At 34.4% G+C, this 22,810-nt stretch overlaps 2 protein-coding genes across 5 annotated transcripts in view; one reads left to right on the forward strand and one right to left on the reverse strand.

The window, feature by feature from the left end:
- Nucleotides 1-305: 305 nt before the first annotated feature.
- Nucleotides 306-3,085, forward strand: LOC119638199 (zinc finger protein 665). The gene is made up of 4 exons (XM_038034859.1): nt 306-590; nt 734-1,455; nt 1,539-2,099; nt 2,210-3,085. The coding sequence occupies exons 2-4, from the start codon at nt 840-842 to the stop codon at nt 2,809-2,811; spliced, it is 1,779 nt and encodes a 592-aa protein (XP_037890787.1). The 5' UTR covers nt 306-590; nt 734-839; the 3' UTR covers nt 2,812-3,085.
- A 4,639-nt stretch (nt 3,086-7,724) lies between these two features.
- LOC119638184 (oxysterol-binding protein-related protein 8) overlaps nt 7,725-22,810 on the reverse strand; it is a 46,732-nt gene continuing 31,646 nt past the window's right edge. The window contains exons 1-11 of one of the 4 annotated variants that reach the window (XM_038034835.1): nt 20,137-20,243; nt 19,689-19,750; nt 17,548-17,694; nt 14,391-14,622; nt 14,093-14,323; nt 13,502-13,939; nt 12,827-13,008; nt 11,354-11,535; nt 10,398-11,262; nt 8,362-8,669; nt 7,725-8,300 (exon numbers count right to left, since the gene is read on the reverse strand). In XM_038034835.1, coding sequence (XP_037890763.1) covers nt 8,039-8,300; nt 8,362-8,669; nt 10,398-11,262; nt 11,354-11,535; nt 12,827-13,008; nt 13,502-13,939; nt 14,093-14,323; nt 14,391-14,622; nt 17,548-17,694; nt 19,689-19,750; nt 20,137-20,149 — 2,922 coding nt within the window. In that variant the 5' untranslated portion in view covers nt 20,150-20,243 and the 3' untranslated portion in view covers nt 7,725-8,038. Of the gene's footprint in view, nt 8,301-8,361; nt 8,670-10,397; nt 11,263-11,353; nt 11,536-12,826; nt 13,009-13,501; nt 13,940-14,092; nt 14,324-14,390; nt 14,623-17,547; nt 17,695-19,688; nt 19,902-20,136; nt 20,244-22,810 lie in introns of those variants that run through there. The other 3 variants (XM_038034834.1, XM_038034833.1, XM_038034836.1) reach the window with 3 other exon arrangements.

Raw genomic sequence — 22,810 nt, forward strand, 5'->3', positions numbered from 1 at the left:
TTTTCAAGGAATTTTTTTGTTTTTTATAAAAATGCGTTCACTACAAGGCCGTACAATATATAGCGATTTAAGTTTTCCTCGAGTCTAAGAATATATTTTAGGTTAAAGCGGAGATTTGAAAAATTAAAAATAAGAAATATCGATAAATTCGTTTTATACCATTTTGCAACTTTATTCATTTACTTATTTATTTATTTTTCATTTTCTAAATCCATAAGATCGAATACAACACTGTTGGGTACCACGCTAAGTTTATTAAATGCAACCCTACAATGAAATTGTCATCAATTCTGTTATGATAATTTGACAAATTGACCAACCCCAGCTGTTTGTTTTCTTTTCCTGAAAATTTTTTCTTCGCATCCCAAAATTTTGGAGCGTATATTTTCAGAAGATAAAAATTTAAGTGAAATTTGTTTTAGATTTTTGAATAATAGAAAGAAGCAAAAATTTTTTTTAATAAAAATTTTATAAATAATTGTTTAAGTAATGCAAAAGTGAAACAGGTCCCGGTGATAATTTCAGACCAGAATTGGCTGATTAGCAGTCAAAACACGTTGCCACAGTGGCAAGCAAAGCAGACTAGTTGGGTAAGTATATGTTTGGTACAGGCAGCTTATAGGCAAAGACAAAAGCGCGGTAATTTTCTATAGTAATCGTATGGATTTATTATTAGAAGATTTGTGTTTTTTTTTTTTTATGATTTTGCAATTCCTACGATTTTGTTTTATAGTTGGTTTTAATGAAAACATCTTTAGAGGACAATAAGGGCTCAAGCTATGTCACATTAATAGTTGGATAATCGTATATACGCTCGAATACAACATACCTCATGAAAAATGCACCTCAATCATGCCACTGCAGTGAGTGCGGCCGCCATGGCCAATTATCAGCACTACGCGCCCGCTCAAATTTCTTCAACACATGGTGTCACCACATCAACGGGGCAACAACAGACAACAATTACGGCAGCCGGTTTACAGCAAACGCCGTTCACGTTACATCAATTAACAGCTGTACAGGCTATCCAACATCCGACGCATCAGGCCATTATACATCCACAGCATCCGTTAGTTCATTTATTAGATATCTCAACTACGGCCACTACCAATAATACCAATGTAAGTAGTAATCCGGCTCCTATCACGCCACTGCCTGTAACTAAGGTTGAGGTAAACGAAGAAGAGGTAGTGGTTGATGATCCTCGCAAGAAGAAACAGTGCCACATATGCAAAAATAAGTTCCGCCAGTTGACTACTTTACGTAATCACATGAAAATTCATACAGATGAACGGCCATACAAATGTAAACATTGCGATAAGGCTTTTCGTCAAATATCCACCTTGACTAATCATGTCAAGATCCATACGGGTGAGAAACCATTCAAGTGCAATATTTGCGCCAAGGATTTCCGCCAACAAAGCACTCTAATCAATCATATAAAAACACACAAGGGTGAGTGGTGCCGGCGACCTGCCCATCCTTAGTGGGGTTTAAAAAAGAGTGCCAACTACTGAAACGATTTTTTTACTTTTTAGTTTTTGCTTCACTTGCAGAGTCAAACGGCGGTATACCGACTTCGCTACTTAATTATCAGCCGCCACAGTCACAAGGCTCTTCGAAAAGGGGTCATAATAAAGGTGCAGCCGCTGCTGCTGCGGCTGCTGTCCAGGCCCAACAATTGCTGCAACAACATCAGCAGCAACAGGGCCAGGGCGCTTCAGTCATATATACCCCTCAGCAGCGTCAAAACATTTCGAAGAGCCTGTACAGTGGCAGCTACAATTCGCCACAAGCCGATGAACTGGTAAAGCCATATCAGTGTCAGATATGCAAGCGAAGGTTCCCACAGCTCAGCACTCTGCACAATCATGAACGCACCCACATAGATCCTAAACCGTATAAGTGTGACTCTTGCGAAAAGGCCTTCAGTCAGCAGGCAACCCTGGCCAATCATAAGAAGATTCATTCGGATGAGAAGCCATATGCGTGCGCTTATTGTTCCATGACATTCCGTCAGCAGAGCACGCTCAACAATCATATGAAGACTCATGCGAATGCAGTGACCACCATTACACCAACAGTTACAGCAGGCACAGGTGAGGCGCTCGTCTTGTCGCCGTTCAACTGAGAGAAGTGTAAACGAATTTGATTTTCGCCTAACACAAAGCTTTATTTTAAATTTTTACACGCAATCCACTACCGGCAGCCAATAGCGGACAGGCCAACAACAGCCACAGCCACACAAATTCCCATAATCAACACCACAACCATAATAATAACATCCCCATTACAGCAGCCACTGTCGTCGTGGCACCGAACGCTTCGGGTCATTTACAGCTTCAGCCGCAGCTTCAGATGGAGCATCATCCGTTGTTACATTTTTTGGACAGCAACACTACAGTGAGCACCCTTAGCACTAAGGATCAATTCGCTAAGGATCAATTTGCTAATAATAATAATAATAACAACAATCACAACAACAACGCCGCCGGCGGGAATGCTAATGGTAATACGGTTAGTGTAATCGCGACCTGTTTACGCAATGATTGTCCAGATCGTCCATTCATGTGTAGTGTTTGCCGTCGATGCTTTTCGCAGCAAAGTACACTTACCAATCACCTGAAGACTCATACGGGGGAGAAGCCGTACAAGTGCAAAATATGCGAAAGTAATTTTCGCCAACTCTCCACACTCAATAATCACATGAAGATACATACCGGCGAAAAACCGTACGCTTGTTCCTATTGTCCTAAACAATTTAGACAGAAGAGCACACTCACCAACCATTTACGCATACATACTGGTTGAAAATTGTTTATTAACAAGTAGCAGCCGAGCCTACACAACTATTATTGTAATACACACAAACACACACATACACATATATATAGAGTAAATGGTAAACGATTGATGCTACGTTAAAGACGATGATAAACATGATGGTATAATAGCAAAAGTAAAAAGAAAAAAAAAAGAGAAGAAAAAGAAAAAAAAAAACAGCCTCTTCAGTAGTTTCTTAGAAACTGCTAATAGACAAAAAATGAAATTTGAAAACGGAAACAAACAAAAAAAAAAAAAAAAACAAAGCAAAACGAAAAAAAAAAAGGAGAAAAGGAAAATTGACCCTAAACTAAGCTTAGATTTTGATGTTCGTTAATAGTTGTGTTATGTATACAAAACAAAACAGACGAAAAAGGAAAACAAAAAACTGCTGTGCAGAGCCTACTTTTTCTTCTCCCTGTCTACCACCCACCCTAAATAGATAAAACTTTATATCAGACTTCGATTACATGTATACCTAAGGATTCCCATGTTCCTCTTGAAATCTCCCCTTCTTAAGCCAATCACTTCAATGTTAAATTTACAAAAAAAAAAGAGAAAAAAAGAGCAAAAAAATGAAAACTAAACGTGTGCAATATCTAATCTAACCATAACCGTATACAGGGTGTTAACTATTTCGAATATAAAATTATTTTATAAAAATTTATTTTAATTTTTTTTTTTTTTTTTTTTTTTTTTAAAAAAAAAAATATTTAATTTATTATAATTTTAAAATTATACAAAGCTTTCAAAATCATGCTGTTGTTAATAGTATCATTAGGATTGGCTTTAACTATAACACATTTCTGTCCCTTATTCCACAATTGTCTCTTTACTTATTTTTTTACTCAATTTTTTCCTACCAGCGTTTTTTAGATTGCTTTGCATTCTTTCTGTCCTTCTCGTTTTTTTCCTTTACCTCATTTTTTGTTTATATATATTACAAGTAAGCAGAGGTTTAATAATAATTTTATATATAAATTGCATTGTTTTTAGTGCAAAAAAAAAAAAAAAATAGAATGAAAAGAAAAAATTATGAGATATACAACAAGCAGCGTCTTAGAATATTTTTTCAATCTATAATTTTGTAATGATGATCATTTTTACATGTTATATTAAATTAAAGCAAAAACAAAACAAAACAAAAAAAAAAAAAAAAAAAATTGTAATGATAATGAAATACAATAAAAATTGAAATTATGATAATTTGTACTTAATAAATGACAAACCCAAGATTATTTGTATTTTAACATACAGGTTTTTTCCTTAAGGTCACCCGTCTCACCCGTCAATCTTTGCTTACTCAACAAAATGGCCGCGAAAGGGATCGTTCGTGACAAGAACAGCGAGTAATAGTCCAACTCTTTTGAATATTTTTTAACCGTCTCGTTAAGTGGTATACGATAACTTGCATTTTTTTCCTTTTTTTTTTTTTTTTGCAGAGAGCTCAATTGGTCCTACCTCTGGGTGAATATAAGCGTGATTATGCATTTAAATTTTCGAAAATTTGCAAAATTTAATATATAATCATAGTTGATGCGATATTTTCATTCTACAACTGCCTAGAGCCGATGTGAGTATTTTTATAAGAATTGGTAAATCTAATGCTCGACGAATGTCATTAAATCCTTTTTTTTGAAAGTTTTGAATGTGTGTTAACCAATTAAGGATAAGTTGGACGCTGTGCTTTATCACTTACCCCATTAAAATTTTGATCAGCTTACATCGTCAGAAACTTTAGCTAATAACGAGATTGCAAAAGTCGGTGGCCGCAATGGGGAAATTGTACGAATTGGAATTCGATTTGCTATATCTTGTCTAGCGTTTTCCTTAGATCTAGCCTGCAGCGGGTATTATCTGTTGGCGAACATTAAAAGTATGTTTCAATAAAAACAAATTTGGATCAAGTGATTAGGACATTTAAACACATTTTAGACATTGTGTAAATATCGTTCTAAATAATACAAGTTACTAAAACGTTAGAGAATTTGTGAACTAATTGTATTATTGTTGAAAAAGACTTCTGTTATAAATAAAATCGAACTTTGAAAAGAAATTGTTTTTCTCTCACTTAGTAGCTTCTCAGACAAGCTCCGCCAACTGGCTAAAAAAAGAAGTTATCGCTTTGAGCTGTAGCCAAGCTCTATAAATAGCGAGTAAGGCTGGCACAACATTTTGCGATTACAGGACAACGGTATACTATGTTGTTTTGGTGTGGATTGAAATCTGAATTGTGGTAGAGTTTTCTGTAAAGCCGATATTCTTAGATGGTAATGCTCTAAGACCTTAGTCTTTGAATTTCTGTGGATAATTTCAGGAATAAAGGGCTTGGCTTGGTTTGGCTTGAGTGGATGACCACTACCATTTAAAAATAAATCCATTAAATATGTATACAGTGTATATTCAATAATAAAATTTACAAGAACACCAACTCACATCGCGTCAGCTGCTTGAGACCTCCGAATTTATTTGCTCAAGTCGGTTGGCATTATATCTCGCTTGTGCAGCCTCATCCGATCATCCATTATAAAACCTTAAAAAAATCGCTCAATTTTTTTTTTCGTTCCAGTAGGTATTATGGATGGAAATTTCATTTGGTCAAATTTTTGCTCTTAATTCATATGATCTGTAAATATCGAGGTTCCGTTTGTGTACAGACCAAGTGAATTAATAGTGATTTTTGATCAACGTTTAGTTCCGCCTTGATTCTATCAACACCATTAATCACCAAAGCACCAACGATATGCGTTTATAGCATCAGAATTTTCAGAGCGGAAACAGGCGATTCATTTCCGTATTTAGAATAAAGTCGAACTCCAGAAACAACTCTGTTCAGAGCCAACCAATTTCGTTAGCTCTTGGCTGGAATTTGCACAGTTACTCGATGGTGCATTTTCAATCTTAACACTGCTTCCAGCAGCAGCCACTGGCGAAAAAGCAGCGCCTGGCATCGCAATGACTTTAACCGGTTCTTTTGAACATGGTATTAGCAGTGCCTATGTAATAATTTCAAAACTAGGCGTAACATATAACTTGGTTGCCAAAAGCTGCTTAATGAGTGTAGATGGAATCAAAGATTCCGGTGTAAAGGCTTTAAAAACAATGTTTTCGGCTACTACCACTTTAGCAACCCCTCCGACTTTTACAAGAGTTTCTGAGGCCCGAAGAAACATTGGATTAAGTTTCAAAAAATTATAAGCCTTACTTACAGGGCCATATTTCGTGGCGGCCACCAACATGTACTAAATATGGTCTACCGGATTACATAAGTAGTAGCTACACGGTAAGGTAACAAAACAATTTTACAAAATTTATGGTTTGTCGCGTAAATTGGAGATAGCGTTAGCGAGTTTCCTTACGACTTCAAGGATGATTAAGATGCTGTTTATAGCAATGGCAACCATAACTCAATTGATGAGTATTTTAGGATATTTTCTAAGCGATTTCTAAGGCTCTGGTGATATTTGCCTGAGAAGTTTGCACCAGACTTGCAGCAGGCTTCCGACATGCTTTATAGCACAATTAATAAAGGATGTCCACAAGAACGATAAGTTTTGCTTAGCAATATATGATAGATTGAGCTTTTTAGAGGCTTTACATATGCAGAGTACCAGCGGTAATTAGTTTAGAAGGTATCGAGATCTAATAAAGTCATGTGCATAGATTAGCAGAGTGGGTCGTGTGTTCTTTAGCCCTTTAGTGTACGTAGTGTTTGCCGATTTTGCGAGCCATAGTGAATAAGAAGATCAGTCAAGGGCCGTTGTATTCACCTGTTAGGCGGTGCGCTCGAACTTGCGCTAAATCTATGCTTTTCATGACATGTATATTTCGGCGAACCAAAAGGAATTGCGGGAATAATAAATCCATCGTTTCGTCAGTCAAAAATAAGTGCTGCCATTTTACAAGGAGACAGACTCGTTCTCTTCGCTTATGGCAGAATTTCTTTATACTCATGGTTATAGGGCAAAGGTTTAAAGGAAACTTACTTCCTTAAGGGACTTGGTTGGGGATTTTGCGACATGCTGCCATTATTTGAATTGCTTCGGTACAGTACTTACACTGCTCTTTTAAACCGCGTCAGGAAATATTTGTACTCACCTTGTATCACATCTATTTGTTCACTACGGTATTAGAAATCCTTACATAAATGTATTTATCAGGTCTCAGATCCACATCTACTATGAATTGTGGCTTACAGCCGTGCTATTGGCTTTTGCGATCATGTTGCCGAGTTTCCCCTCGCAAAAAATACACAAGTGATAGGAGTACGTCCACGTACCACAGCGCGAGTAATGGAATTTCGGTGTTGTTCGGTATTTTCGAATTGCACGCAAACATCCCGCTTTCTTTCTTCGTTCTCTTTAAAAGTTTTTTAGTTAAACTTTGCGTTAAGAAACAGAAAATAGAGATTTCTTATTTTTTTTTTTTTTTGTTTTTTAATTATAATTTATTATTATGTATTATTCTCAAGCAACAAAAATATTAAAGAAAATTTTTTTTTTTTTTTACTTTTAGCTTTTCTTTCTTTTTTTTCTTTTTTTTTTAATTATGATTAATAAGAATGTTTGATTAACTAATTAGAGACGGGCTTATTAATAGAACGCATTTACATCGATCGTGTATAGAAGTACAATATAAATTGATTAGAGCGTTTAGGCGAAGCTATACCATTTTTCTATATATATATATATATATATAATCATATATATACTTTTATTAATTAATAAAATAAAATTGTTAATAAAAATTCAATAATTTGTAAAAATAATTTCACTTAGAAGTAAAGAAGAATATATCGTTAAATACATTTTAAATTTGAAAGGAGAACACAGCGCACCTTAATAGGTATATGCATACCTATATATATATATATTTATATATATATATGAAGTAAATTTAGAAAAAAAAGGACAATAATTATTTTTTTTAATTAACTTTACTAATTTTCTTGTTTTATTACAATTTTTATGATTGAAAATTTCCCGCGACCAGTGCGATAAGCGAAATTAAAAATATTTTTAAGGAATATTAAAAAAATATTTTTATATGTATTCGCATGTATATTATTATATTTGTAAATATATATTCCTATATTACTCATACCTCGTTTTCAATTTATCTTATACTTGAACTTTGTTTTCTTTTCGTTACAAATATTCTTTTGTTTTTTTTTTTTTTTTTTTTTTTTTTTTCAATTTTTCCAGCGAAAAAACATTTACGGATAAAGTAACCACCTGAGAAAGAGACTTAATATAATGCCGCCAAACAGATACACTAACGATCTAAATATTATGGCTGGCGGTAAATGTTGAGTTAGTAGGCTTTGAAAACTTGACTTGGAGTCTGCTGTCAGCCGATCAGATGACATTATTGAATGCGGTGCGTATTGCATACGCTCTAATTTCAAATGTATTAGGGTCAGCTGACGCGTATGCTCGTCCAAACCTTTGTTTACTTTTTCGAGTGTCGCCATCAATCTGTTAGATAATATGTTGATTTTATCTTCAATTTCAATGTTAATTATAAATTTTAACTCACTGCCGGATAGCTTTATTAGAAATATTGGAGCCTGTTCCATCATATGGATAGTCCTCTTGCGATTGACTCGAATCCGAATGCATATCCAATGTGTCGCGTGCAATAGATGTTATATGATGTTTCGTTATCACAGGTGCTCCGAGGGAATCTTTGCCACGCAAAACTTGTGCGGGAACGCTAACGATGCTGGCCGTACGCACCATTGGAGCCAAATGACGCGTTTTCGTTAGAACTTTATAATCGATTTCATATTGTTTAACATCATTACGAGGATCCCATGGTCTAAGGTCTGCATACTTATAAATCCACTGTAAATATATCAGCACACAATATATAAAGCTTTTTGTCTAACATTCTATATCTGCAAAATTCTCCCTGTCTGTCCGAATATCGAAATACGAATTTTATTATTTTTAGTCCTACTGCCAAGTGTCACTTGAACAGCATCGAAGGCTATAGAGACAGACACATGTGTCATTGCTGAGTTTGACAGTTCGGAAGATATGGAGGGTTTTACATTTTTATCCCACGAAAACTTCACAGAAGTTTACATCTAAAAGAAATGCTGGTACCTTACCGTTATAGGAATAAACGGACCAACGAAACCTAGTTATCGAACGCGCAACACGGGTGCGCTTGTGAGCACAAAGTTGGGCCATTCCCTATTTCTCTTCCCCAGCTTTGTTCTGATCACCGTCATACTACACGTACAGGGATATCTCCTGAGTGAATGGTTATACTTAAAAAAAAAAATTTATATGTACAATGAAACCATTTGAAATGGATTTCTTCATACAATTTTGTCATTAACTAATATTGGCTAAGTCCCTGCTCTTTGTACACATCGCTGGCCACTAATAAGAGTTATTTAATGAAGTTCTGAACGTGTTTTTTACATACACTAGTTTCATCACGAAGGTAATTTTCATATGATTTGTCCACATCCGTCCATGTGTCCGTCAGTTGGTTTTCAAATTTTTATTTACATGAGAATCACCGCAAAAAAGTGAATCGTCCACAATAATCTACATCGAGGTTCACCCATTAAAATTGAGAAAAATCTTATAAAAAACCTTGATCCATAAAAGTCTGAATTAATATATAAAAGAGAAACTGAAAATTTCAAAAAAATTTCATTAAAAATTGATATTTTCTTCTTCTTTCTGCCGCATTTTCATTTAATTTTTCAAGCCGATAAAATTAACCCGATCTGGCTATTACCATATACATATAGTGCTTAACGATTTCTATAATATTTATATGCAGAGTTTGTAAAAGAACCAACACCGATAGCAAGTGATTTATTTATAGCAGGCTCTTCTATTACGGGTTACACAGTTTTCCCATTGTTCAGATATATATTATTCTTGTGACGCCAACACGTCATCGAATCACTTTTTTTTTTTTCTTAGGAGCAATACTACTGGTCAGCAGATACGTGACACTCATTTAACGTTCGTCCTTTCAAATTGTTATATGAGAGTATGAAGTAATTTTTTTTGTACTGAGGTTTTAGAGGTTTACTTTACATCTCCTGAAGCTCCTCGTTATAACATGGCTTCTCTAAGACTCAGTGATGGAAGTGATAGACTTAGCTAATGAACAAAGCAGTTTTGTTCTTTAGTTGATATTTGCTATAGATTATAAGTACAACTTCTCATCAGCATGATAATGCGAGAATTTCAACTGTTTTCAAACACAATACACAAACACTCTATGAATACAGCTGAAAATTTTCAATAACACTCCACCTTTTTTCATTTTTTTTTTTTTTTTTCTATATTTTTAAGATTCCAAAATGAGCTGACAAACAAGCAGACAGACGGATAAATACACATAGTGGAATCAATTTCGAATCTTTCGCTAAACATATATGTTTTTTTTAACATTTTTGCTTGTTACGAAATTAGTGAACAGTCATCCTTCGATAGTGGGCAGAAAATATATGTAAGGCTAAACTGAGGTAATCCCAATTCTTCTCATATATATATATATATATACAAAAAAAGATTATATTTTAACACACGTTACTTTACCTTGCCTGTTAAGAGGTCTTGAGAGAAATGATAAGGATCCCACTGAACAAATGTGGCCTTACGTTCTTTGGCTCCTTTACGCTGAGCCTCTTCAAGTACCGTTTTCTCTTCGGTTGCGCCGCGTTGATCGTCGCGTCTAATAGCAGCCGAGACTAAACTCCATAAGCGTTCAGATTCATTAGGCAACTGGCTATCGAAAGGCACAATATAGCGTTGCAATCGTTGCTTCATTACGTCCTTTGTGGCAGCAAACAATATACCTTCTTCTCCCGTTTTAACATCTTTGATGCGCATTTCGCCATCCCAGTGTCCTTCGATTGTAGCTAAAACTTCTTTGACCAATTTAATTTTACCAACCACACAATTGGTGTGATCAGCACCACCCAAGAAAGGTTTCAGCTTAAATTCCAGTTCCGTCTTGTAACCGGTGCTCTCGCATTCAATGCTAATTTTACCACCCAATTCCATCGATAAAGTGCCCATTAATATACCTTTGCAGTGGGCATAGGGTGTATTTAATACATAACATTCGCCGCGTGGCAATAACGTTAGCTTAGCCTCACCATCTAATACAGCCGACGTACTATTGCCGTAGAACTTCGATTTGGCCAAGATGGAGCAACTGATGCTGAAACCTTCTTGGCGATTGGTCACATAAAATGCCGATACTGGTGGATGATGAGAGACCTGCTCGGCTATAAAATAAGTTCGACTGGAATTTTGATGTTCCCAATAACATCGAAAAGTTTCACCCAATATCGGATTATAAGGTTTCTTTAAACCTTTTGGCTTCTTATAGAAACCCGAAAGGTACCATTTTAAAATCAATTTCATACGAGTAAATGGATCGTCTTCAGTAACAGCGCTGAAAATATATGTATATATATATATATATATATATAGAGTTGAATTGAAAGAGAATTTCAATGAAAAAATCAAAATTCGAAATTTCTTACCAAGATAAGATGTCAGCATGATAATATGAATCGGATAATTTATCCAAAAATGAACGAGGCTCCAATATGAATGTAGGTAAGGTTACTTTACTTAAATCCATTCCTGGACGGACTTGCTTTAGGAGGCACCATATTAAACTTTTATTTTCTTCAGCCAACTCTTCAACTTGTTCTCCTGTCTCCTACACATATATAAGTCGAAAATTAAAATGAAGTTCTCAATTACTATTACATATAAGAATCAGAATTGAGAAAATGCTATTTTTTTTTTTGTAAATTCCGAAGAAAATTTTGGATACGTCCATTAATTTACAAAAGGAGCACATAGGTAGAAAATTTCGAAATCAAAGGAAATGCTTATTAAAAGCATTAAAGGCAAAGTAATATGGGTTTCAAGCTTCATCGAAATAAACCTTTCTTGTTCCCATTTTCTATGTCTTCAGAGGAAGTGAAATGAGATCAAACAAGATTTGCCGATCCTAGCAGGCAGGTTAATAAATCCATTTCAAAAATTTTGTTTTTCATATTTCGATCGCAGACTGGATTGGATTGTCGACAGCACTCCATATCAATAACAACAATCAACGATATTGTAATCAACTTCTATACCCAAAGCTTTTAATTTCAAAAAAAAAACTCGAAAAAAAAAATTAAATTTTAATACCCTTTAATATCGAATGGGCGTGGGCAATTTTTTCCACTTTTATATAAGTGCAATGCAGTATTTACATGGAAGGTATTCTCAGTTTATCAAACCAAAGTCGCAGTTTTTTCGACCGGGAGCATGTTTACCCCGAAAGACAGAGAGACGGATGGACATTCGCGGATTGTTTCAGAATTTTATGTTCATCAAATGTATATATATACACTTCATAGGATCTATGAAGCTTCCTTCTGGATATTTCAAACCTTTGTATACGAGGTTTATATACGTCCTTCGTTCACAATACCTTTTTTTAATAGTTCTGATGAGCAGTCTACGTTAAGTTATAATTGTTTGTCTGCGTGATTCATGATCATTCAATGGTCGATGACGGGAAAATGACATTCGCATCCCTTCGCTATGGTGCAAGGTCTTTCGCATACATAATGCAAATACAAGGGCCACGTTATGAGAGAAATTTTTATTTCCATTGAGAGAGGAAGAGCTTCTTTTGCGGACTCCATATAAAGGATATCAAAAAACGTAAACCCTGTTCCTCTTCACCAAATTTGTGCCAATTATTTCTGTTTTGCATTTTTTTCATTCGTTTCATTTCATTTCGTTCCAATTCGTGGTCGTATCCAAGAGTCAATTTCATATATATATCGATAAGAATACGGAATTTTATATAAGATTTCAATAAATCGAGATATCAAAATCGATTAACTGAAATCAGACGACTGTTCTTCCAATAATAATGTGTATTCCTACTCTTTTGACTTATTGGAAAAATTGATTTTTATTGACTTTTCTTTTCATTTTTTTCATACCGGATTAATTTCTTCTTCTACGCTTGGTACATATGGAGTTTCAATTGGATCATCTTCGTTTTCTAATTGATGTTGCGATTGTTTATCTGCATTTGGGCCGTCGTTGGCATCCGACTCGGTGTCCGTATCTATACCGGACATAACACCGGTGGGCGCCTCATTTTGACTATCGCCATCCAAATCTTTGTAGCGTAACAAAGCGAAAAATTTTTGTTAATATTTTTGTTAAACGAAATTTAAAAAAATTTTTTTTTAAAAATATATTAAATTTAATTTATTTATTTTTATATTATAGCATTTTTGTAAACGAAAAAATGTGCAAAATATGTTTTTTTAAAAAAGAAATTTTTTCTTAATATTTGACATTGTTTCCCTATTTATATAGAATTTCTTGAAAATTTTTGTTCTATTTTTGAATTTGTCCCAATTCGATTTAACCCTTTCAATTTGAAAAACCTTTGTTTGTTTTTTTTTTTTTTCTTTTTCTTAGCAGTTTAAAGCATTGCAAGTATATAAGCACTCTAGTGTGTGTGAGTGTAAATTATAGTCAAGGAATTGGAATTAAATTTCGTTCAGTAAAAAAAATGATGAACGCCATCTAGCCAACTAATGACCCAAAACGTGATAAGTTTAATATGATTTGTAAGTTTTTATGTTTTTTAAAAGAAAATCTACCCGGTGGAGCGGAAACTGGTCGTACTGTTATTGTCGGTATGATATTCGGTGTTACAGTGATACATTCATCTTCATCGGACGAGGAAGATGAATTGTTATTAACAAGCACGTTTGACATCGACGTTGCTCTTGTTAGCGGTGTCATTCCTGGCAGTGCCCTTCGAGGCGAACCTTCGACACTGGACAAATCACTGTACTCGAAATCTTTGCTAGATAATTCACTTTTTGATTTGCGTAACCTTTGCAAGCGCCTGAATCTATCCAATTCGTTTACGTTCGCCGAAACAATTTGTTCCCAATTCGTCATAGCCATATAGAGTTGCTGTAATATGGGCGTTTGCGATGCCGAACTAAAGAGACTGGATGTCGAACTAGTTTGAGATTTTGAGAGCTCAACATCAGGCACCATAAGATATTGATTTTTACGTAGAACACGACCTGTGTAAATGTTGTTTAGTTTTGAACTTGTGTTGTGTACGCGTGTAAAGTGTCTTTAAAAACTTTGACAATATTGTTGAAAAACATATATATATATATATATATATATGTATATGTTTGTTTAATATAAACTCACCCCACTTACTAACTTACCTTGATCCTTAAAATGTTTCTCATAATCTGCTTCGGACCATTGCGTCTCATGTGAAATGGAGCCCTCGGTACCGGTAACACTTTGCGTAGTACCTTGTGCCGAATTTGAACGTAATAATAAACCCGAACAACGTAAAGATAATTCAAGAGCATCCATCCAGCATTTACCGGCCGCTTGACTAGGTGCACGAAATATTAAATAAGAAGTCGGTAATGGTTGAACCACAGCACCTTCATATCACAAAATAATTGCATTACACAGATTTATAGAATATGTTAAGATCGTGAATTAGTTTACCAATTGTTTCTTTATCCGGTCCTCTAGGAGCCCATATGGATTGCTCCAGGGGATGAAATAACTTAAAGCAAAAGCCATCTTTTTTGCTCGGCCTCTCAATAACTTGGCACGATGTTAAAAGTATTGTGCCCACCCAATGGCTGCTTTTGGTTTTGGGACTTTTGTATAGAAGTAAAAGACCCGGTTTGAGTACACACCACAGTTTCGTCCATGATTTCAATGTACCACGAACCTGAAAAATAAAAAAATATATTTTTATAATTTTCAATGAAGAAGCACAGATTTATAAAAGTACAATCCGCTCGACATTCGATTTATTTGATCAAGTTTTTTGACGACTACGTCGAGTTTTATCATATTATAAAAATTACACGTCGCCTGATTGTCCACAAACTAGTCACAAAGACAACAAATTTTTCAAAATCATCTTTAGTATACGAATTGCTTGCTCATCGCCTCCATAGCAAGGCTAGAATATATTCATAGAGTTCAAGTTTTCCATGGACGTTGCCATTATAACTGTATAAAGATAGTAACCCGACACAAACTCATAAAAGCTTGAACTGGTCGAAGGCACATCTGTTTTTTCTTGGTCCCGGGCACCATGTCTCTAGAAATTTAAGGTGGATTGAAAGCCATAGCGTCCGAAAAAAAAAATTTATTCATATTCACATTCATCGCGTCGGGATCGATTAGTCTGCAATTGCAAGATGGAACACGTATATGTACGTGTATCTCTTCTTTCCCTTCACACTGATCTCAGAATATCATCCTAAAAACAGGAGGTATCACTCGAAGAGCCTCAGTAAAAATATTGCCCATCATAATCATCAAACACTTACCCCTAGTGCATTGACGAACGAACACCACTGACTTTGAAGCGATTTTTACCTCTGGCAAATTCGGTTAACATGACACTACGAACCGTCTCGGTTCCGAGAGACAAAATCTCTTTAGTTCATTTGTTTGCATTGGCTTGAACGCGTTATTGGTTATTCTACGGTTAAGTAATAGATTTAAAAAAAAAATCTACAAGAAAACCTTCCGCACAATCTCAAAAGATGATAAGATTCTCACTCTTCTTCCTTAAATATAGCAATGTATGTGAATATCTATAAAAACATTTAAACCTGATAATAGAGATAAGTTAATCAATACGAGCGCGTTGAAAAAATGATATTGAATATAAGAGGGTTGGCTAATAATTCGAGTTCCGAATTTCGATTCGAGTAAGAAAACAAAATATTTGGAAAATTCGATTTTATTCGACGTCGTAGGCTCTTTCACGACTAATAAAATCAATTAGACGATTTTCTAACGCTTTGACATCTTTGCCAAAATTCTCTATATATGTTTGCTCCACTTTCCACACCAAACTCGTCAGTTTACCTAAACCTCTTTTCGTAAAACATACATAACGTGCTTGCTTCAATTCCCACGCTTGCTTGCTTCAGTTCCCACCTCATATTTGGAACCTTATACTTTCGAAATTCGTCATAGGCGCTTGAGGCTAGATCTGAAGAATACCTTCAAACTTCTATTCAGGTAATTTTGCTATTAAAGTCGAATCTCTTATACCTAAAAATTTTCTTGAAAAAAGAGAACGAAAGAAAGCTAAAAATAGGTGAGTTTATCGGACTTTTTTGGTTTTACTACAAATACTGTATATAGGGAAATTTTTATCGTTGTACTTCTTGGAGTTGATCAGTAAAGCACAACAGATTTTTATCTTTTTTTTGTTTGATGCGAATATTATTTTTCTAGATTTTAACTTTTACTATTGATTTTAAGAAGAAGATATGTCTAAATCTGTCTATTCAGGCTGTTCGAAATTAAAGACGTGATAGCTGATACATATTTATAATATGGGAAACCCTGTCTATTATGGTTCCTACGTCGAGCATAAAAGTTCAAAATGGAATTTTGAATTAGTATTCATAGCTTCGAAGGCCTTCCGCTCCTCGCAATCGTTAGCGGATCTTGTAATTTGTAGTGTTTTCATGAAAAACTTAAGCAAAGCAGAGGAACTGAAAGGCTGCTCATGTTTGAGATGGGCATACGTATTTTTCCCAAATGCTACATCTAGCGTTAAATTTCTTCGCTTTTCAGATTTCTGAACCACTTCTACATTTAGAAGATCTCTACTATTGAATAGACTTATAACGCTGTACTCGCAATATTTTTTAGGCTTGGAATGAATGTTATAAGAAACTCCTCTTGTTGTCCTTCGCATTTATAAATCAGAAATCTACTTCAAATGTAAAAAATAGAGAAAAAAAATAACAAAAATATATTCGATCGTGACCGAATCTCTTGTACCCATCACTGTTATGCTAAAAAAGACGAAAAAAGTAAAAGAATTAAATTTTCTTGCTCTATTATATGGAGGGGACGAAGCTGGTTTTTTCTATTTTCAAAATAAAAGTTTTTGTCCCATAGGCCTGCGCGCGTTGTATGTGTGTCCTTGGAAAATTTCAATTCTTTTGCAAGTTTGTAGGCGATATGTTTATTTTCACCACAAATACTACACAGTTGCGCAGGCAGGCAAATGGACAGACGGACATGTTTAGGTGCATTCCACACTTGAAACTGGCCAAGAATTTATATATTTTATGGGGGTTTTGAAGCTCGTTTCTGCGCTCTATAAAAGTATTGAAAAAAATTAAATTTTCATAATCTATGATGTCCGGTTGGTTTGCCTCAAGTTTTCCCATTTTGGTACAGCTGCTCGCTCCTAGAATATGGTTTCAAATTTTTGTACATTCATCTGCTTTATTTAATGAGTAATAAGCAGAAAACTAATTTTTTATTCTTTTTGGAAAACAGAGGTGTTCTCAGTTTACGTGATGCTGTGCGCGTGTCCTTCGACCAATTTGGCTCATTTTTGGCCCAATATCAAGCAACTCGCAAGAACTTCCAATGTTCCTGCCAAATTTGAAGTCGATAATTTCATTTTTACGGCCAAAGGAATGTTTGCAGCAGACACAGCGGGACAGACGGACATCCTTAAACCATTTTAGAATTTGATGCTGATCAAGAAAATATATATATTTTGTGGGATCTCTGATGCTTCCTGCTGCGCATTGTTAACTTTTTAACAAAATAAATAAATCTCTCATCCTTCGATGATTAGAATATAAAACGAACTGAACTTTACCTTTAACCAATCAGCTAAAACAATCACAGCTGGATCTTGCAATGAATTTAATAATTCTGAGGCAACTCGTTTCTTCTCTCGTCGATAATTTTTACGTTGAGCTTTATACGACTCTTTGCGATTCAATTTCGATGTATCTGTCGGTGTCTGTAAAGAAAAAATCAAAAGATGATTGATTGTATATAGAAGCCTTAATCGAAATTTTCATATGGACCTACATATACATTAAGAATATACTATATATGTTGTGTATTCATGATAAAGGAATTTTTGTATGTAGTGTAGGCCTGCCAAAGTTTCGATTAGAATATAGATAAAAATCTATCTACATATAGATAACTGCTCCAAAACAGTTCGCTTTTAACTTTGCACAAGTGTAACACAGTACGAACTTAATGTCCAAAGAAAAGGGTGTGAAGACTAATTTGAATTTGCTACCGAATCTTTCTTAATAGAGCACTGGAAACGCCATAAGATAGCTCTGTTAAGTACTTACAATCAGGATATGGTTGGATTTGGAGGCATACTTAGTCCAAATTTGGAAACGTAAGCCACTTCTGTTACCACCTCGTGAATCCATATGAAAATATCTTTCGAACAAGCTAAACAAATTTAAATTTTGTTTTCCGAAACTATTTTTACCAAATATTTGAAATTTTACCTAATGTTAAATAATAAGTTTTCTTAATAAGGTATAGCTTGCTGAGTTACGGAATTTCAAAAACAAGTTGATTAAGCTAAGGTAAAGAGAGAAAAAGATTTGAAAAGAATTTACGTTGTTTGAAATGAAATGAAGCCTTTTTAATAAATAAATATTTACATCGGGACTTTGACGCATTGAGAGCAGAGCTAACTGCTTACTTAAACCATGACTTGAAGGCCGCCTCTTCAAGACGAACATCATAGTGATCACAAAAGTATTTTAACGAATTTTGATACGTCGACATGCTTTGGCCCACGGATGAAAAATGATATTGAAAATGATTTGAATTCCCTTATAACGCCTTGTTTTAAATAACAGTATTAAGGGAAATGATGTAGGGTTTTTAATGATGGACCGCGGTCTGCTGTACAAACGTTCTGGAATGTTCTTATTTGTTTTCGCTGGAATACATTATTATAAGGAATCATAGTTCGATTTTCTTTAGTATCCCTCTCGCAAGTCTTGCAAAACAAATAAGAACATTCTAGTTGGGCAAGGTCTATCATTTAATATTCTACACCACTATGTCTAACACAATTCCTATTTATATAAAAATTATGCCTTGTTTCTATATGAAGGCATATTTTTCATATGCGTCGTTCTGGGGACGCGGACTCAAAACGCCACCTAATGTAGTACACGTTTAATTCTTGCATAAAGCAGGATCCAAAAATAGGTTAAGTTCATTTTTGTATAAAATAACTATTATCGGTCAATTTTCATCCCCATATATTAAAACTTGAGCTTTTCGGCTTTACGAAGGATCAATTTTCGTGAAAATCTTTATTACGATAGGATTCGAAAATTCCAACTTTCCTAAAGTTAATTTTTTTAGGTTCAACAATCATTATGATACAATTTTCAGGATGAAGTATTGTAAATGATACATTTTTGTCGCATAAACTTCAGTTCTCATTATATGAAAGAGGGTTCCAAAAAGGCCCCATTCCCGTCAAGTGTTTCCCTGCCAATTTAGAATGCCGAAATACTACGACATTAGCCACTTTTGATAAGAAATTTTGAAAAGTGAAATTTTTTTTTTTCGTACAACAACTATTTAGAATAGAGCGATATATGAGGAATGGGTTCGAAAAAGTGGACAGATCCGAATCATTTTCAATAGCGTTCGTCCTTACCAATCAAAATATTTCACTGTACCAAATTTCATGGATAGACGGACAGACAGGCTTAAATCAATTTAGATTACGATTCTGAATCGATCCATATAATAAAAGGTAGGTCTATCTCAGGCTCTTCTACGTGTTACATATGTCCGCACTAACTTAATATATCCTGTACCACAAGTATTGTGTAGACCATAAAAAAATAGACAGATACAGGCTATAGCAGGAACACATAGCTGTAGCTTGAATGATGGATGGATGATATGAGATAATAATAAAGAAAATTTTAGAATTAATTTGAATGGAAATCTTACCTTATCAGTTTGATTGCCGCCATCGTATTTATCCCGTGTGTCGTTTGCCCAATTGGCAAGGCCTAAAAAGAATTTCATGACGTTAGAAGAGTTGTACGGATTTTGGAGAAAATACACATAAAAAGAAAATGATTTCACGCTGATACATCAGATCACACGCATGACGTTTTATAAACGAGAAATGTAAACAGACAAAAAAATGTTTATAACACACTAGAGTAAATATAAATAATAAATTAGAAAAACTACAAAAAAAAAAAAAAAAAAAAAAAAAGAAAAAAACCTTAAGCACTTCACCACATAAATGAAAATTATTTCATTTTTATAAGAAATTACATTAAAAAGTTAACAATAAAATAACGAGTAAAACGAGAGAACAAAACAACTACCACAAGAGAAAGAAAAAATGAAAAAAAGTTTTAAAAAAATTTACAAAAAAAAAACAAACATTCAAGGCTCATGTTATAAATGGATTGTTCTTGTTGGTGTTGCTGTTATTATTATTATTGTAGTGGCTGTTTTCTTTTTCACTGCGAACGTTATTGTTATTGTTGCTTTTGCTGTTGTTGTTGCGGTGGTTTTTGATTTTTGCATATATATATATGTTGGTAATTAAACGAATCGCTTTACATAAATTTCTTTCATTTTCTTTTCGTTTTATTGTTATTTATGCAATATTTATTTTTGTTTATAAATTTTTTATGCATTTTTTTTCCCCGCCTTTTTTTTGTTCATTTCACTTTGCGTAGTTTTGTTTTATTTTTGTAATTATTCGTTTTTCTCATTTTTCTCGCTTTATATTCCCTGTAAATATTTACATTATTGCGATCATGATGCGAGGCAAATTGCTTTACAATAATATGGAATTAGTTTTATTATTAACATTTTCCGAAATTTTTCAAGTCACCTTTCCAAAACAGATGCTAGGATGGATATATAATTTTGATTGCACTCCCAATTCAAATCATATTTAGAAAGTCGGATGCGATCATTTAATACTTCTACTAGGCACAGAGCCCTTTTCGGGATACGAGAGAGAGAACAACCTTTACAATAATTGGCGTAAGGATTTTGAAAATATGAAAATGAATTATAATAGTTTGCATAGCATCTGTTAATGCTCGGATAGTGGATCGATTTTATATCGATCGATTTGTTAGTCGCACGAAAAACTCGTTCAGGACCTGTGCTTAGCTAAAAGATTTCAGTTTTCGTATAGAAATTGATGGAGAAATGTAAAATGAATGACAAGAAATGGCTGCGCAAAGTCTCGAACGGTTTTTCAGTGCAGCTGCATTTTATTTATGGCAAGAACTTGGGCAGATCTCCAAATTGCTGCATGATGAGCAAAAGAAGAAAAAACTGCATGCTAATGCTCAGTTGGTTTTGAATGTGTAGGGTGCCAGCGGTATGAGACGATTAATTGAGCAAAATTTTAATTGTCAATGAAAACCAGGTTTTGAGTAGCGGTTTCGTGGTCAATCGTCGCCAGACAAAATCGAGAACGGCACTGAACGGGATTGTTATTGTCTGCTGTAATAAAAATGATACATGGTGCATGTGAATATGCTGAAGATAGTCCTTTCGTGCTTGCCGTCTCGCGGCAGTTACTTATTGTTTTAAAACGGCTAACGCTTACTATTACAGATGCGCTACAATTTTTATTATTAGAGGAATAAAGCATTCTTTTCACTACGAGCTTTCTTATGCATTTATCTCCTATACTCCGATTAATTCAACTTTGTTTGTCCCTCTGTCCGCCCTAAATTCAATACTAATCCGCGTGCAATAACTTGCAATGTTCTTTGCAAATTTGAAGACGATGTCTTTATTTTTTGCGACCAACAGGATATTTACCATGGGCGTTATTTAGACGAATAGGCCAGAAGGGCGAGCTTAAATCGATTAGGCATTTGATGGCAAATAAGAAAGTGTGTACTTTATAGGGTGTAGGGAAGCTTCCTTTTGGGTGCTGCAAACGTTTTGGGCGAAATGAATACACCTATCATCCCTTGCAATCGAGTGAATGATTTTTCAAATCGAGTTAATATTCGAACGGTTAAATTGGAAAAGAGAGAAAATAGATAAATTGGGGAAAGGGCCGAGAAATGTAACGAAGATGGCTGCCAAAGATGACAATAAGGTTCTCAATCCCAATCTCATTCAAAGAAAATTGCGGAAACTTTTTCAAACCAGGATCAAAGCATCGTCAGAAAGGAGAACAAGGACAGTAGTCTACGTAATGGGCATTAAGCCAGCAATTGAAGACATCCGATGAATTCGACTTATACAAGGATTCAAAAAAAAAGATCTCGCGGAACGTTACAAGGATTAATCTTTAAACTTTAGCGTTAATGAACTTAAGCTTAACGACGTGTGTTGGCAGAAAACGCCCCTATTTGTCTCTTACATTGATCACAAATTTTTTTCTTTTTTACTATTTTTCTTTTTTAAATGACGATAAAGTTTCAATTTTAGCAGATTTTTTTTTTTTTTTTTTTTTTTGATTATTATTTATATACGTTTGCTTTTATTTTCTTGTTATACAAATTTAATAAAATCTCATAATCGTTTACAAGCAAACAATTACTCATATATTGTACTTTCTATATGATATTCAATTTATTTATAACCAAGTTTCCGTTTTATTTGCTCAGTTCGTAAAAACACCGAACATCACACACATTTGATCTGTGTTACATACACATATGTTTTTTTGTTCATTTCGAAATCATTTTTAAGAACACGCTAAGAATAATTTAATTTTTGAAAAAAAAAAATAAAAAATAAAAACCGCGTATTTATTAAATTTTTTTATATTTTGCGTTTAATAAGCGAACTGTTTACGGACTGGCGGCGAACTGCTTTCATTGTGATGTAAGTGATAGAGAACTAAGCACAACAAAAAAAAGAAAACCAAAAAAAAAAAAATTCGTATCAAACGCTCATATGTAAAAAGATAAACACGCGATGCAGTCTAACAAGTTCGTGTATAGGTCGTCTGACTATCTTAAAATTAAGCACAACACAAAAAGAAAAACAAAAATTAAACACGAATCTTGGGTACCCATCACATGAAGCGGTATTTTTCTAAAGTTCACCCAGTAACTGCTGGGGTAGGA

Source organism: Glossina fuscipes, unplaced genomic scaffold, assembly GCF_014805625.2.
Source record: "Glossina fuscipes isolate IAEA_lab_2018 unplaced genomic scaffold, Yale_Gfus_2 85, whole genome shotgun sequence".
Lineage (NCBI taxonomy): Eukaryota > Metazoa > Arthropoda > Insecta > Diptera > Glossinidae > Glossina > Glossina fuscipes.